This window comes from Anabrus simplex, chromosome 1 (assembly GCF_040414725.1).
Source record: "Anabrus simplex isolate iqAnaSimp1 chromosome 1, ASM4041472v1, whole genome shotgun sequence".
Classification (NCBI taxonomy): Eukaryota; Metazoa; Arthropoda; class Insecta; order Orthoptera; family Tettigoniidae; genus Anabrus; species Anabrus simplex.
The window spans coordinates 537106008-537120609 of NC_090265.1; the positions used below are offsets into that span (position 1 = coordinate 537106008).

Genomic DNA, 14602 nt, shown 5'->3' on the forward strand with positions numbered 1-14602 from the left:
GTTGCCTCATCCATCATCTCTGCCATTCCAAAGGTCTCCTTGTCTGCCAAAGATGCCGTTAAGGTCTTCGCCCGTAACCCTGGGCATGGTTTCCATGTTATACCTCGTGAAGCTGGGTCCCAGTCTGAACTTAGCCATCCTTTCACACCGGCCTACTGGTGTGGAGGATGCCGACCCCCGGAGCGTGGATGCGCCAGGCAAGAATTACTCAAGTGGAGAACAGGGAAGGTGACCCTCTCTCCCTTGAGCCGGGTTAATGGTTTCATATGATGCCACCAAAACCTTCCTCTCTCTCCCCTTTTTCCCTTTATTCATAAGCATTAAGAGAGCTGCAGCACATGATATGCCTACATGTTGCCAATTTGGTTGACTGGCACTGCAAGTAAATGTAAACAATATCTGCAATAACCTGCGCAGGTTACTTAGTAGTGTAATCCAGCCTTACGGGAGGCTATTTCTGACCTGCTCTTCATTTTACATTGAATGTAACATTTTTCATAAGTATGTATTTGTTCCTGTGGATTTATTGGATTTATTTCAAACCAGTCATAGAGAGAAGCAGTGAGGTCTGGGTGAAGTCAGGTGTTAGGTAAATGCAGAAGCTTTATGGAAGGAAAAAATACTATTGTGAACTGCAAGTATGAGCCAGATTTTTTGCATTTAGATGTACAAAAGATATTTGTCTTATAAAACAGATAATTTATAAGGCACTAAGTTCGGAGTAGAAAAATCAATCTTCTTTGTCATGTGAACAGCTTAAGAAAGCATGCATAAATCAAGTTCAAAAATTTGGAGTGTTTTGACCTTTATACCACTGACCATATAGAGAGATAATCTTGAGGGTGCAGTGGAACACTACTGTACCACTTTCTTCTACCATTCTCATGAAAATCACCTGTAATATGTTTCCAATTTCCTGTTATGAATACCTGAGTAATTTAGAATAGGTACTGCAAGTTAAAAAAAAACAAAAGTACAGTTTACATTTATCAAAAAAATCATAGAAGAATCTTAAAATAATTAGGAACCACTTCAAAGCCATAATGGAGGAAATTCAGAAAACATAAAAAAAGTTGAGTCACTTGACCGATCCATACTTGGCAGGAAATGTAAAACCCATCCATAAAATCAGCTCATTGTCAGTTATCTTTGAGGGACTGGAGGAATAATCTGTAAGTAACCTTTTGTATGGTAATCAAAGGGTACTGGGTTTGATGGGAAGATTATATTCAGCTTCCTTATTACCACTTCCTTCCATGTTTTGCTGACTTCTGACTTTCTGATACATTCAAGCAAATTCTCCCTTCACTTATGGATATACACTTCAAAGTCTGTAATAACAAAATACAAATACAGCATCAATTCAATCGAGTGACTGTGTGGTTTGGATTCATATGGCTGTCAACTTGCATTTGGGCTATTGTGGGTGTGAACCCCACTGTCAGCAGCAGCCCTGAAGATGATTTTCCATTTTCACACAAGGCAAACGCTTGGGCTGTACCTTAATTTAATTAAGGCCACAGTTGCTTCCTTGTCAATCCTAGCCCTTTCCTACTCCTATCTGTGTTGGTAAAAAATGAAGCTGATGAATATTCAGCTACCTTCCAAAAGCATCCTTTGTTACTCCAAAATAACCCAGTACCTCTATTCAGGTGCTGTATTTACTCGTAATTCATATGAAATGTCATGTTACTTTAAGCATGTAAATAAATTACCGGTACTTTAAAGTAAAATTTTGAATTCACATAAGTTAATTAACAGTTATGCTTCCAGATTACTCTGTGGAACAAAATTTCACGCTCAACAAAGCGCATTACTCGAGTGTGTGGGACTAATGCAACATTAATGTATCATCTGGAAATCTATCACAAACTAAGAAGCAAAAAATTTATTGTATTCACTCAAATGAAGTTAACAATGAAAATTACTGATTCCAAACACACATTGATCATCATGATCATCATCTGGGTTTCCTTCCAGTGAGCCAGGCAGAATGTTCTTCAACAATGTGACTTTAAAGTCATAATTGTGGCCTTTTTAGCTTCATACAAAAAGTCTTGAGAAAAAGTTTTGTCATAACAGGGACCAGAACTTTTGGTCTTCAAAATAGAAATAGACTACAGAGATTCATCGGACATGGATGATCTGAACTCTGTTTTAATTTTCTTCACAAGGCTGAAAACACGTTCACATTCTGCATTGGTATGGGGTATGGTGAGAATAGAGAGCATTATTCGGTTATACTTAAGAAGTCCATCAGCTCCACGAATTCTTGATATTTGTGCCCAACTGGATTCACTTGCAGCATCCTGATTTGCAGCCAAAACTGTCATCTACCTAGAGAGGTGTGAACTGCCTCTGAAGCTCATTCACCACCTCATCTGTAGTTTCATTCTCTTCCTTGCATAACATAATAGGAAACTTTTCCAAGAAAATCAATAGGAAGAATACTGTGCATCTTCAATTTTGTCTAACCCAGGAACTTGAGCATGCTTTAACACATCATTCTTGAGTGGAAACTTGTTGATGATGTAGTCACAGGCAGTACAAAAGTAGTTTCTCATTGATGAAAAGAAAAGGGATTTATCTGTATCCTGGAGATCATTCACTAGATTCGAAGTCTGAATGCCAATAACTAACTCATCATTTCTTTGATTTTTAATCAAGTTGTACTTAACTTCAAGCAATGAGGAATTTTTGACAATTTTGGGCTTAACAAACTTGGTGAAGCACTGCTTTAGCAAATCCATTAGAAGTTCTAATGAAAAGTGAACTTGTAGGGAAGAAGTCTGAAGGGCAACATTGGAATTGTCAGATAAAGGAATAGCCACATGAAGGAAAGTGCAAAAGACCTTGTTCAAGTTTGAGGACAGGAACATAAACAATTTTTCCTGATGTGTTGTAGCAGAAGGCTTACTTTTTATGATGGGTTTGTCACAACTGGTGATGTGTTTTGTGAGCAGTAGCCAAAATAGAAAGTACAGAGGAATGTTAAAAACTGGTCAGTTTCTTGCTGGTATGCTATTTGAATGAAAGTTTTCTATGCAATTTTTGGATTTAATTTAATTTCTTTCGCATAAAATTTCTAGTTATTAAGTCGCAGAAATCACAGCCCTAGTCATCAACACTTCCTGTTCCATACCTCGGCAATGTTTTTACTAGAAGTCTTTGGTGTACCTTCTCATTTCCTATAGAGGACGGTTGCCTAGCTGTACTGTCTCACCACCGCCACCACCACCACCCTCGTTTCCTTCTTTTCTCAACTTCCATGCTTTGATCTTTGTCATTCTTTTTGCAGCAGTTGCAAATTTATAATTTACATCTGCAATCAGGAGGTACCTATTACCAATGTAATAAAGAAGCGAAGACTTCAGTGGTAAGGGCACATTATGAGAATGAAGAGCGAGAGACCTGCCAGAAAATACTTTGACCTTACTGTCCAAGGAAAAAGACCGAGCGGAGGGCCAAGGAAACGCTGGATAGACACAGTGAAATCAGATATGGAGGAGAGAGGTCTCAATTGGTAAGATGTTTTGGAACAGAAGATGTATGAAGGCAGGAAGAGATGGTGAGAGCTTGTACACCACATCCAGGAAACTGGAGTTGGAAAATGATGGTGACGAGCCTGTAGTTACTGTTCAAATACTCACTTGGGATGACTTAGATATCTCATATTAATTCATCCGTTAACATAATTATAATCTATAACCATCTTGGATCATGCATCTCAACTACAGGGTCATAAAAAGAACCCTTCTTCTTAAACCACTGCTTCAAGTTGGATGGACACATTTATGAGATTACTGTCTCGAACTGAAGAGGAAAGAAGGAGGAAATATTATGAATAGTGCATATGCACGCATGCTGTGTAGTCAAGCCAGTATAATGTGGACCACCCACCATTAGGCACAGTGCCCGTTTTGTTTTCCCTCAGATACACAAATCCAACAAGAAACCAGTATCCGTGTTATTTTCATGCAAGATGCGGTCCCACCACATTTCTAAGTATATGTATGCAACATTTTGAATGCTGTTTCCAAATGAATGTATTGGCAGAGGTGGCCCTATTCCCTGGCCACCTACAAGCTCCACTATCACTCCAATGGATATAATCTTCTGGGGATATATTTATGGCGAAAATATATGTGACTTAGTGCATCTCAGACAAAGGTTTCTTACAGTGGAAGCCATTTCCTTTCAGTTCTGACTGAGTTAATTTGTAATGGTTAGGTTCTTCAGTCTGTCAAAGTTAATTTATGAAAAATTAAATTTACAAAATACCTGAAAAAACAAACATATAACAACAGATTATTCCTGGTAAAGAAATAACTTAACTTGGCTAACAACTATATACAGAGGCACATGTTTCTTGGAAACAACATTATCACAATATTTTACAAATTGGCTTAAAACATGAAACTATTTATCTTAAAGCAAAATCGCAAAAATAATTAACAAAATAATGAGGACTCGCTCTTCAATCCAAGCAGCATAACGAATGGTGATTTAGGAAACTACGAAATCTAATCTCTAAAAAAGCAAATTCCTACCCTACAAGAACTTTTTAACACATGAATATCTTGAACCATACACAGAGTTTAGGGATCTACGTGCTGTTTCATCTAGAGCAGGTAAAGATATTGATGTGACTGCCATTCTTCTATCCATGAAATCAGAATATGGACATTTTGTGAAAATTGCAGGAAAGGCTTTATACTGTTGATCCCAATCAGTAATGTCAACAGTGGGAAGTCATTTTCGGTGATTTGTAATGTAATGTCTAACAGAACAGCTCTGACTCCCAATAATATTAAACTCGTGGTATCTCTTATTACAGAAGAAAAGGCCAAGGCATGGAATATATTCACTCAGAAACTGGAGGAAGACAGCAGAGGCAATAACAAACTACTGTATAGTGTTATCAGAGGTAAAAGGAAGCCAATTATTACCATAAAGGCACTTGAAGATGAAAATGGAAATCTGGTTAGGACAAAAAGTGACATGAGAGAAGTCCTGAAGAACCATTTTGACCAGCTACTGAATACACCAGTTCAAGAACAAAATACAAAACTGGAAATCCAAGCATACAATGAGGAAGCTCCCATCACCTGGATAGAAACTGAGACAGCCTTAAAATCTATGCCTAAAGGAAAATCTTCAGGTGCAGATGAAGTGAATGAGGACATGATAAAGGCAGCAGGCATTCAGGGTATACAATGGCTGCACAGAGTACTAAATGCCGTATGGACAGACAACAAAATACCTGCAGATTGGAGCAAGGGCATTATAATTCCCCCTTGTTTAAGAATGGCAACTGGTGGAAACCCACCAACTATAGAGGAATAACACTGCTGTCTCATGGGCTAAAAATTCTAGAAGAAGATCACAAAAAGGAGATTGAGAACCATCATTGAAGTACAGTTAGAGGAGGAGCAATATGGATTCAGAAGTAACAGATCAACAATGGATGTAATTTTTAGCACCCGCATGCTGATGGAAAAGTATTGGGAGAAAGGCAAGAACCTGGTCATTGTATTCCTGGATATAGAAAAGGCCTATGATAGTGTTATAAGAGATAAGATCTGGGAGTGCCTGGGGAAAAGAAATGTGTCTGTAGGACTGGTAAGGAAAATTCAGATGTTGTACAAAAGTCTGTACTAGTTGTGTACAAATTGGGGAAGGTCGATCATCATTGTTTGAGACCAAGAATGGAGTTCAGCAAGGAAGTGCACTGTCCCCTCAACTGTTCATCACTGTTATGGACAATACAGAGATGCCAACTCTCAAGAAAGGCAATTCATAATGCAGCCGTTTGGGCACCGGGGGGGGGGGCTTGGCGGCCGTAGAATTTTTTTTTTTTTTTTTGAGTTTTACTAACTTACATATCACTGAAAAATTAATGCACACCATACAATTCAACCAGATATTCAAAGACTGGCATATAAAGAGAGTATAATTCATATATGCTAAAGTAACAGGTGATCTGCAGTACAAAATTTCAGTGGAGGTTGAAGGATCATTTCTTTTGTTGAGTACTGTAGTTGCTCCCTAAGCAGCTTATAGTTGCTGTTTGGTAAACATACACTGGTGACATGCTTTTCCTTTTGATATCATGAGCACTAGCAGCACACTTAACAGTTTGGTGTTCATATTAACATGGAACTCAGTCTTGTTCTTCCTCACCATGTGCAACTGAAAAACTGCGGCTACACACACTACAAAACACGTGCGAGTGAGATTTTAAGGAACGCAGTAAACAGGGCCATTCTTTCGAGTATTCCTCCCTAAAGTTTTGAACTATCTTTGGTTTATTACTACTGTCACTAATCACGGTAACGTCACCACAAGTATTTTCCTGCACAAGAACTGGCTTCATTTTTTCAAACCTTTCACATTTTGTAACACACGATTATGTAAATTTGGCAACCAAAATCGCAATAAATACTTCAACAGTCATGCACACAGTATCCACAATGAAACAGTTTGTCACCACTTTGCCGTCAAAACAAAGACAAAAGAACTCGCATACTTGCATGGAAGTCTGGTCATGTGACGAACAAAGACAACAACTCCGCAAGATATACCACTTCACAGGTGCCTATTTTTCCGGTACTGGAAGCACACACTGCGTTCGGCGCATGAAAACTCAAAATATTCTAAAATGAGGGACAGGAAATGGGTATAAATTATTACTGAGAAATCTGAAAATAATATTCTGAGAATTCAAGCTGTAATGGCATTCCTTGTGTATCCTTTTGAACACTTCATACACTTAAGATTTAAAAATCAACAAAAAATCGTAATTTGTGGTATGTGATTCGTAAATGCGTAACTGTGATGGGTAATTCGTAATAATTACGAGTGAATCATAATAGTTGGCATCTCTGACAATATAATGAAGAACGTCAAGGAAAAGTTGGGTGAACTGAATGCAGTGGCCTTTGCTGATGATATCATGATTTGGGGTGAAACAGAAGAGGAAGTACAGACCAGACTCAACGTATGGAAATCCCAGTTCTAGGACTATAACCTCAACATCAGCGAGACCAAGACAGTGGTGATGGCAGTCAAGAGAGAAGGGCGTCCAGCAAGTGTAAAACTAGGAGGCCACCAGCTAGAGTTTTCCCTACCTTGGAAGTGTAATCACCAGTGATTTGGTCAGAAAGGAAAGTACAAACAGAGTGCAAAAGGAATCAGAATTCTACCAACAAGTAAGAACACTTTTATGAGATGACATGACTCCAAAAGCAGCCAAACTGATGATGTTTAACAGCTATTTCATACCAATACTGACCTATGGTATTGAAGCGTGCACCCTCGCAAAAAAAGATTCATCAAGACTGCAAGCATCAGAGATGAAATTTCTTAGATCCACCATCCAGAAGACCAAGATGGACAAGAAATGAGGAGGTGAGGAAAGAAGCTGGAATAAAGACATCCCTATTAGACAGAATCAGCACATCCAGACTACGGTGGTACAGGCATATGATGAGAATGGAACCTACAAGAACAGCCAGAATAAATTTGGAAAGACAGGTGGAGGGGAAATGACCTGCAGGAAGACCTAAAACCTGATGGATGGACATAATCAAGGTTGATCTAGTTGCCAGACGATGGACAGTGGATGATGTTCTCCATGATAAGTTGTATATGGACAGGAAGAAGTGGAAGAGGCTCATTAACAGTACCCAGGAAACTGGAACTGTATAATGATGATGATGGTGGTGATGGTATCTCTTGCTTTTTCAGACTGATGTGTAAATTATGTAAGTATCCTAATTTAAGATAACAGAACAGTTAACAGTAGCACAGATATTAAGAGGTTTTTAAGTTTAAAATAGGTAACAACACACTATTTTACAGCAGCTGTGATAACTATAAGATCTTTTAAATTAAAAGAAAACAACAACATTGCAAACCATTACAAATAAGTAACCACCAGTTGCTTATGACTTTAAATGACTTTTTGAAGAGTGTTATTTGTAAGATCTACTGTCTCTGTCTAGACATCTTATCTATATATATAAAATAGCTTGTCTTGACTGACTGACTGACTGATTCATCATCGCCGAGCCAAAACTACTGCACATAAAGAAATGAAATTTTGAGGATATATTCATATTGCGATGTAGGTGCTCGCTAAGAGAGGGTTTTTGGATATTCCTTCGCTAAGGGGGTGAAAAGGGGGTTGAAATTTAAAAATGAGTGTATCTATATCTCAAAACTTTAAAAGTTTACAGATGTAAAAATAGGTATTTAGAATCTTCATTAAAAATAAGGAAACACGTATTTTTTTGTTTTCAGAAAATCCCAATAGGAGGGGTGGAAAAGGGTGAAAAATTGGTTGAATGCCTTTAATCAGGATTCCGGTTCTTATATCTCAGAAACTGAAGATATTACAGACCTGAAAATTGGTACTTTCAATCTCTTTTAAAAATAAAGAAACACGTATTTTTTTGTTTTTGGAAAAACCAATTACTGGGAGGGTGAAAAGGGGGTGGAATTTTTAAAATGAGTGCATCTATATCTCAAAACTTTTAAAGTTTACAGATGTAAAAATTGGTATTTAGAATCTTCATTAAAAATTATGAAACACATATTTTTTTATTTTACGGAAAATCCCAATAGGAGGGGTAAAAAGGGGTGAAAAAGGGGTTGAATTCCTTTAATGAGGATACATACATCTCAGAAACTGAAGAATTACAGAACTGAAAATTTGTATATGGGATCTCCTTTAAATATAAACACGTATTTTTTGGTTTTGGAAAATCCAATTAATGGCGGTTAAACAGGAGTGACAAATGGGGTGAATTTTTTGAAAGGCTATATCTACAGAATATCTGAGAAACGTAAAATGTTACAGTCATAAAATGTGGGTAGGTGGAATCTCCTGTAAGTGTAAAGAAATACAGGTGATTTGTTTTCGGAAACTCCACTTAAGGGGAAATAAAACGGGGTGAAATTTTAAAATGAGAATTTCTACAGTATATCTAAAAAAACTTAACATGTTACAGAAGTGAAAAATGGTATTTTTATCTCTATTAAAAATAAAGAAACGTGTATTTTTAGTTTTCGGAAATACCACTTGGGTGGAGGAAGGGGATGGTATAAGTGACTGAAAATGGTGTTGATTTCTTTTAATTAAGCTACTTATATCTCAAGAATGAAGATGTTAAAGACGTGAAATTTGATATTTGGAATCTGCTTAAAAAGTAAAGAAACACGTATTCTCGGAAAATCCAATGAAGTGGGGGGGGGGGGGGGCGTGAAAGAACTGAAAAATTAATTGACTTAATTGTATGAGAATGCATACATCTAATAAAAACTGAAGTTGTTACAGATGTGAAAATTGAATTTTGGATCTCCTTTAAAAACAAAGAAAAACGCTTTTGGGGGGGGGGGGGGGAGAATCATCTTGAGGGGCGGGAGTGAAAAGGAGTTAAACTCCTTTCATGAAGACTCATATCTCAAAAACTGAAGATGTTAGAGTCGTGATAATTGGTATTTAGAATATCCTTTACTATTAAAGAAACAAATATTTTTGCCGGAAACTTCACTTAAGGGTGGTAGTGTGAAAGGAAGTGAAAAAAGTTAATTATGTCTATGGGGATATTTATATCTCAAAATTGAAAGTAACAGACGTGAACATTGGTATTTGGAATCACCTTTACCAAAAAGAAACGCCCCTCTTTGGGGCGGGTAGTGGGGGGGGGGGGGTTAAATCAACTTAACGGCGGTGGGGTGAAAAATGCGTTGAGACCAATTGATTTTACTGTTCATAATGTATTTATTCTGATCATAAACTGATCATTTTAAATCTTTCCTGGGTTCGTTTTCAAGAGCCATCTTTTCCTTAGATTACAGTGGATTCTCCTGGCATATAAATAAAAATTTAAACACATTTGAAATAAACTATAGGAATGATATTGACCGTGCAACTGTTCACCGCTATAATAAGGTCAATAATGGACGGAAGTATTTCATTCGTGTCGCCAGAAATTACGCGCACTTGCCTACGCGCGACGATGGTGCTGGTCACATTTTCAGCAATGACAATGGCAGCAGATGTAATTTACCGCCAAGTAGCGGTCTTGCATCTTGCTGTGGGGTCCAGAACATGAATAATAATAATAATAATAATAATAATAATGTTCTGGACCGTCGTCCAAATGTGCGGACCGCGCTAGAAACCGGTACAGGCCGGGTAGAGACTATGAATGCAGTCCGGCCGCGGGTTCAGTACCGTCAAGGCACCCAAGACGACACCACGCCGGATCTCCTCAAGGATTTGAACCATATTAAAAATGCTTATAGGAATAGATGGCAAAGATTTAGGGAACCAACTGACCGAGTGGAATACCTGGAATTAGCCCGGGAAGAACGAAATCGATTGCTGGAAAGAAAGATTGAAAAATGGGGGAACTTTGCCGTAATCTCTCAGAAAACGAATCAGATCAAGAATTTTGGCGGATTCTCTCAGAAAACTAGTCACATCGCGAATTTCGGCAGATTATATACAAAATGTTAACCATTCAATTATAAATTTCATTATAATGTCGTAGCGAAGCACGGGTATCTTGCTAGTACAGTATATAAGATGAAACATGCCCTAAATGTAATATAATGTGTTAGTCCTACATAAATGTAGGGCAAATAAAGTATTGAATAGGTGGAAACACTCTCTCAATTTAATTTGATTGGAGGTCAATATAGATTCAACAATGAAGCTTATGAACTGTTATCATCTTTTCTATCAAATCTCCCTTGGTCTACTTTTGTTCCTTTCAGACTACAACAGTACCGGTACCTTAATTTTTTTGAAATGTCGAACCTCTTAAATTTTCCTTCTGATTAGTGCTAATAACGTATGGTTGCCCAGTTGTACTTTCTCCTAAAACAATAATCACCACCACTGCCACCATCACCACCACTACTAGTTCAAGTATGTGAAAAACTCTCCTCCTCTTCATCATATCTCTTATGTCACGTATTCTTACATAGTAAATAACTCTGAAGGAGTTATTTTAATGCATCATTAATGGTTGAGTTGTATTTAATTTAAATGGGAAGCTCCCGAAATTAACACGTATCTTTCACTTAACATTTTGCACACAATAGTGCATGCTTCTGGAAGCAGTCTGGAGTAAAATGAAGTTGACTGATAACATCTATTACTCATCATTAGTTAGGTGCCAATACTTGCTGGATTTGAGGTATTTTACTGTACTTCAAAAATTAAACCTTTTTCTGGGTTTAAGACACTGGGCAAAGGGAAGCTATTTGAACTCGTAATATGACAATTCTACCTGGCATACTAGCTAACTTAGAAGACAAAATACTGTGTAGTTGATATACTTTGTCCTTGTGGTAGCCTCCTCATGGGAGAAGTTGTATTAATAAATTAATAATTAATAATAAAAAATGTAATTTCTACTGAATACGTATGAGTTGAACAGGAAAAAAATCTTTGTAATTCAAACCTAAATTCTCCTGGTTTTCTACAAGACTATAATTCCATTTTAGCAAATTTGTACCAACCACAATTTCATTTTCAACTCATACAAGATGTTTCCAATTTTAAAATCATATTTTAGAAAGTTTCTTTCTTTCTCTTTTTAGTTGCGCAAGTGCAATACAGGTGAGTTCTGTGGAAACATCCGAGCAGATCACTACTCAGCATTTTACCAGTGTTCATGCCCAATAGGACACTGGTGCATCTTTACAAATTCCAGCCTTCAGCCAGCTACAGAATTACTTTATAATGGACCTGCATATAAAGGAGTATGCTATCTTCATACACCACCTACAAGAAGACCTTATTACATACCACGGTATTAAGACTTTTTAGCCAATATACTCATACATTAGGAAGAAAATATCCAGAACATAAAGAGAAAGTGCTCATTGTATGGTACCATACTGTACCAACGAGATATACTATCAAAAGAAAATATATTCTAACCTATATAAATAAAATGAGAGTTTTGCCTGTACTTTAGTCATAATTTTTAAAAATCACTATTCATGAGTCAGCCATGTGTAGAATAAGAAGGAAATGCAATTTTAAATTACCATCATGTCTATCTATAAGATGTAAGCACATCAGGAGAAAAGGGCTGAATTTAATTTAAAGAAAATTAGCACTTAGGTAAGGAGAGAATGCACTACTGTCTAGACCAGGGATGGCGAACCTTTTCCAACTAGTGTGCCATTTGAAGTCTGGTTTATTATTCTCAACTGTCTACTGTGCCACTTGTTATTTTCGTTTGTAATGCCCTCACCATCACCACCAATTTCCATTCATAATATGTTATTATGTATACATATATACATTGTAAAATAATACATTTTATTGCATGTTTCTTGGTCGTATTTTGCCAATACTGCAAAAATACTTAGTAGCCATGTCATTTATGTTAGGTTCACTTCTTGTCTTCAATAACACACGAGAAGCACTTAGATCTGAAGCAAAACGATTTCTAACTGTTGACTTCACAACGTTCATTGTAGAAAACGGCTGCTTGCAGGCGTGTGCTGACCCAAACAAGGAAACTAGCAAGTTTCTTCATGGCCGAAAACATTTGTGGCAGGCTGTTCCACTGTTCAAGTATTATGTTCTCCGGTTTTTGAGAGAATATTTTCACCACTGTTTCACCAACGTGTACGACTCTGTTTACTCATGAACTGCTTTCTTGAAATTCAGTCAATTCCATTTCTAAATTGTCAATATCTAATCACTCAAAAAAACTGACATTAATATCACTCATTTGTGTAATATGAGGTTTTGAAATAAAGTGCGATAGTTTCTCCAAATCTCGAAATTGGGATAATCTCTTGGCAACTATTTGTCTTACAAAACTGAGAACAATAAACAGTTACTCACTAAGAATAATTACGTGATAATGGCAACCACACACACGCCATACTTCACTAATCGACTGATGTGGATCAGTGAATGGCTCGTCTGCTGCATCCGACATTTATTTCACTTGGTTTCTGGACCTATCAGTCTTGCAGTGTTGCCATAATGCATGTCTGAATGGAAGTAGAATTTAGGTTTTCAGTATTTATGACTTAAACCTGAAACACTATGATGGAACGATGAACAAGATATTCATAGTCTATAGTACAAGACGTACATAAAAACATTAATATGTGCATGTGGTGTGCCACCAAAATCATGTTCGCGCGTCACCATCCCTGGTCTAGACTATTAATAAATTTAATTCATGTTGACAGAAATGATAGTTCAGGAGAAGGTCTAAAAATTCTCAAATATCTGTTAATAATGATCCTATCTGTAAAAGCTACATCAAAAAAGTAGTAGAGGATCAACTTTCTGACCTTATGCACAGTTCAAATTGATGTTACAATGAATAAGAAGAGAAATATTTATGATTTTTTATTTATTTATTTCCTACGTCCTATCATTGCTTATGTTACAAATTCACAATGTGATGAAAATGTCTGCTGCTGGTATACACCCACTTCTTTATTGTACTGCAGAAAGAACAGTTACCGGTACGGTATTCAAGATGTTAATGAACTCTTGTGCAGAATAACACCCTTTTCAAAAGTCACTGCAGAGAAGGTTGTTATTAGGAAGAGGAATGAGGTGTGAGACAGTGAATTGCGAATGTGTTTTTGTGTAACAGTCATAGGGATCAGGGAACTGGAAAAATGAAATGACGTATGGCTTTTAGTGCCGGGAGTGTCCGAGGACAAGTTCGGCTCGCCAGATGCAGGTCTTTTGATTTGACACCCGTAGGCAACCTGTGCGTCGTTACGAGGATGAAATGATGATGAAGACGACACATACAACCAGCCCCCGTGCGACCAAAATTAACAAATTAAGGTTAAAATCCCCGACCTTGCCAGGAATCGAACCCGGGACCCCTGTGACCAAAGATCAACACGCTAACCATTTAGCCATGGAGCCAGACAGGGAACTGGAAATCAAGTAGGGATGACATTAAAATGTTAAGAGTTGAACTGTAGAAGTATTGTAAAGAAAGGAATAGAATTTAGTAATTTAAACAGGAAATTATGGCTAAGAAATGATATAATAGATGCAGAAATTTCCTCACGGAACTGGAGTGTGTATCGTGGAGGTAGGATAGGAATGGTGGGAGGGGGAGTATTCATTCTGGTGAAAGAAGAATTTGTAAGCTACGAAAAAGTTAAAGATGAACATGAAATTTTAGGTGTAAGGCTCGTTTCTAAAGATAATAGGCAACTTGATATCTCTGGAGTGTACAGACTGAGAAAGGGTAGCGCTGACACGGATTCAGAATATTTGACAAGATAATCAGCTATGTGGGAAACGACATGGAAAGGAATGTGATTATAGTGGGAGATCTGAATTTATCAGATGTCAATTGGGAAGGAAATGCGAACGAAAGAAAGCATGAGCAACAAATGGCAATAAGTTAATATGGAAGGGCAACTGGTTCAGAAAGTGATGGAACCAACTAGAGGCTAAAATATCCTGGATGTGGTGCTCGTAAAACCAGATGAGCTCTATAGAGAAACCAAAGTAATAGATGGTATTAGTGATCATGAAGCTGTTTTTGTTGTAGTTAAAAATAAATGTCATAGAAAG

The 14602-nt window shown here is 37.3% G+C and overlaps 2 protein-coding genes across 2 annotated transcripts in view; one reads left to right on the top strand and one right to left on the bottom strand.

Annotated features, from left to right (window-relative positions):
- LOC136869091 (U-scoloptoxin(11)-Ssd2a) overlaps positions 1-13382 on the top strand; it is a 68182-nt gene extending 54800 nt beyond the window's left edge. The window contains exon 4 of the mRNA XM_067144824.2: positions 11620-13382. Within this exon, the coding sequence (XP_067000925.2) occupies positions 11620-11838 (219 nt within the window). The 3' untranslated portion in view covers positions 11839-13382. The remainder of the gene's footprint in view (positions 1-11619) is intronic.
- Positions 1-14602, bottom strand: part of HIPP1 (HP1 and insulator partner protein 1) — a 242426-nt gene that overhangs the window by 63669 nt on the left and 164155 nt on the right. The window lies entirely within an intron of this gene.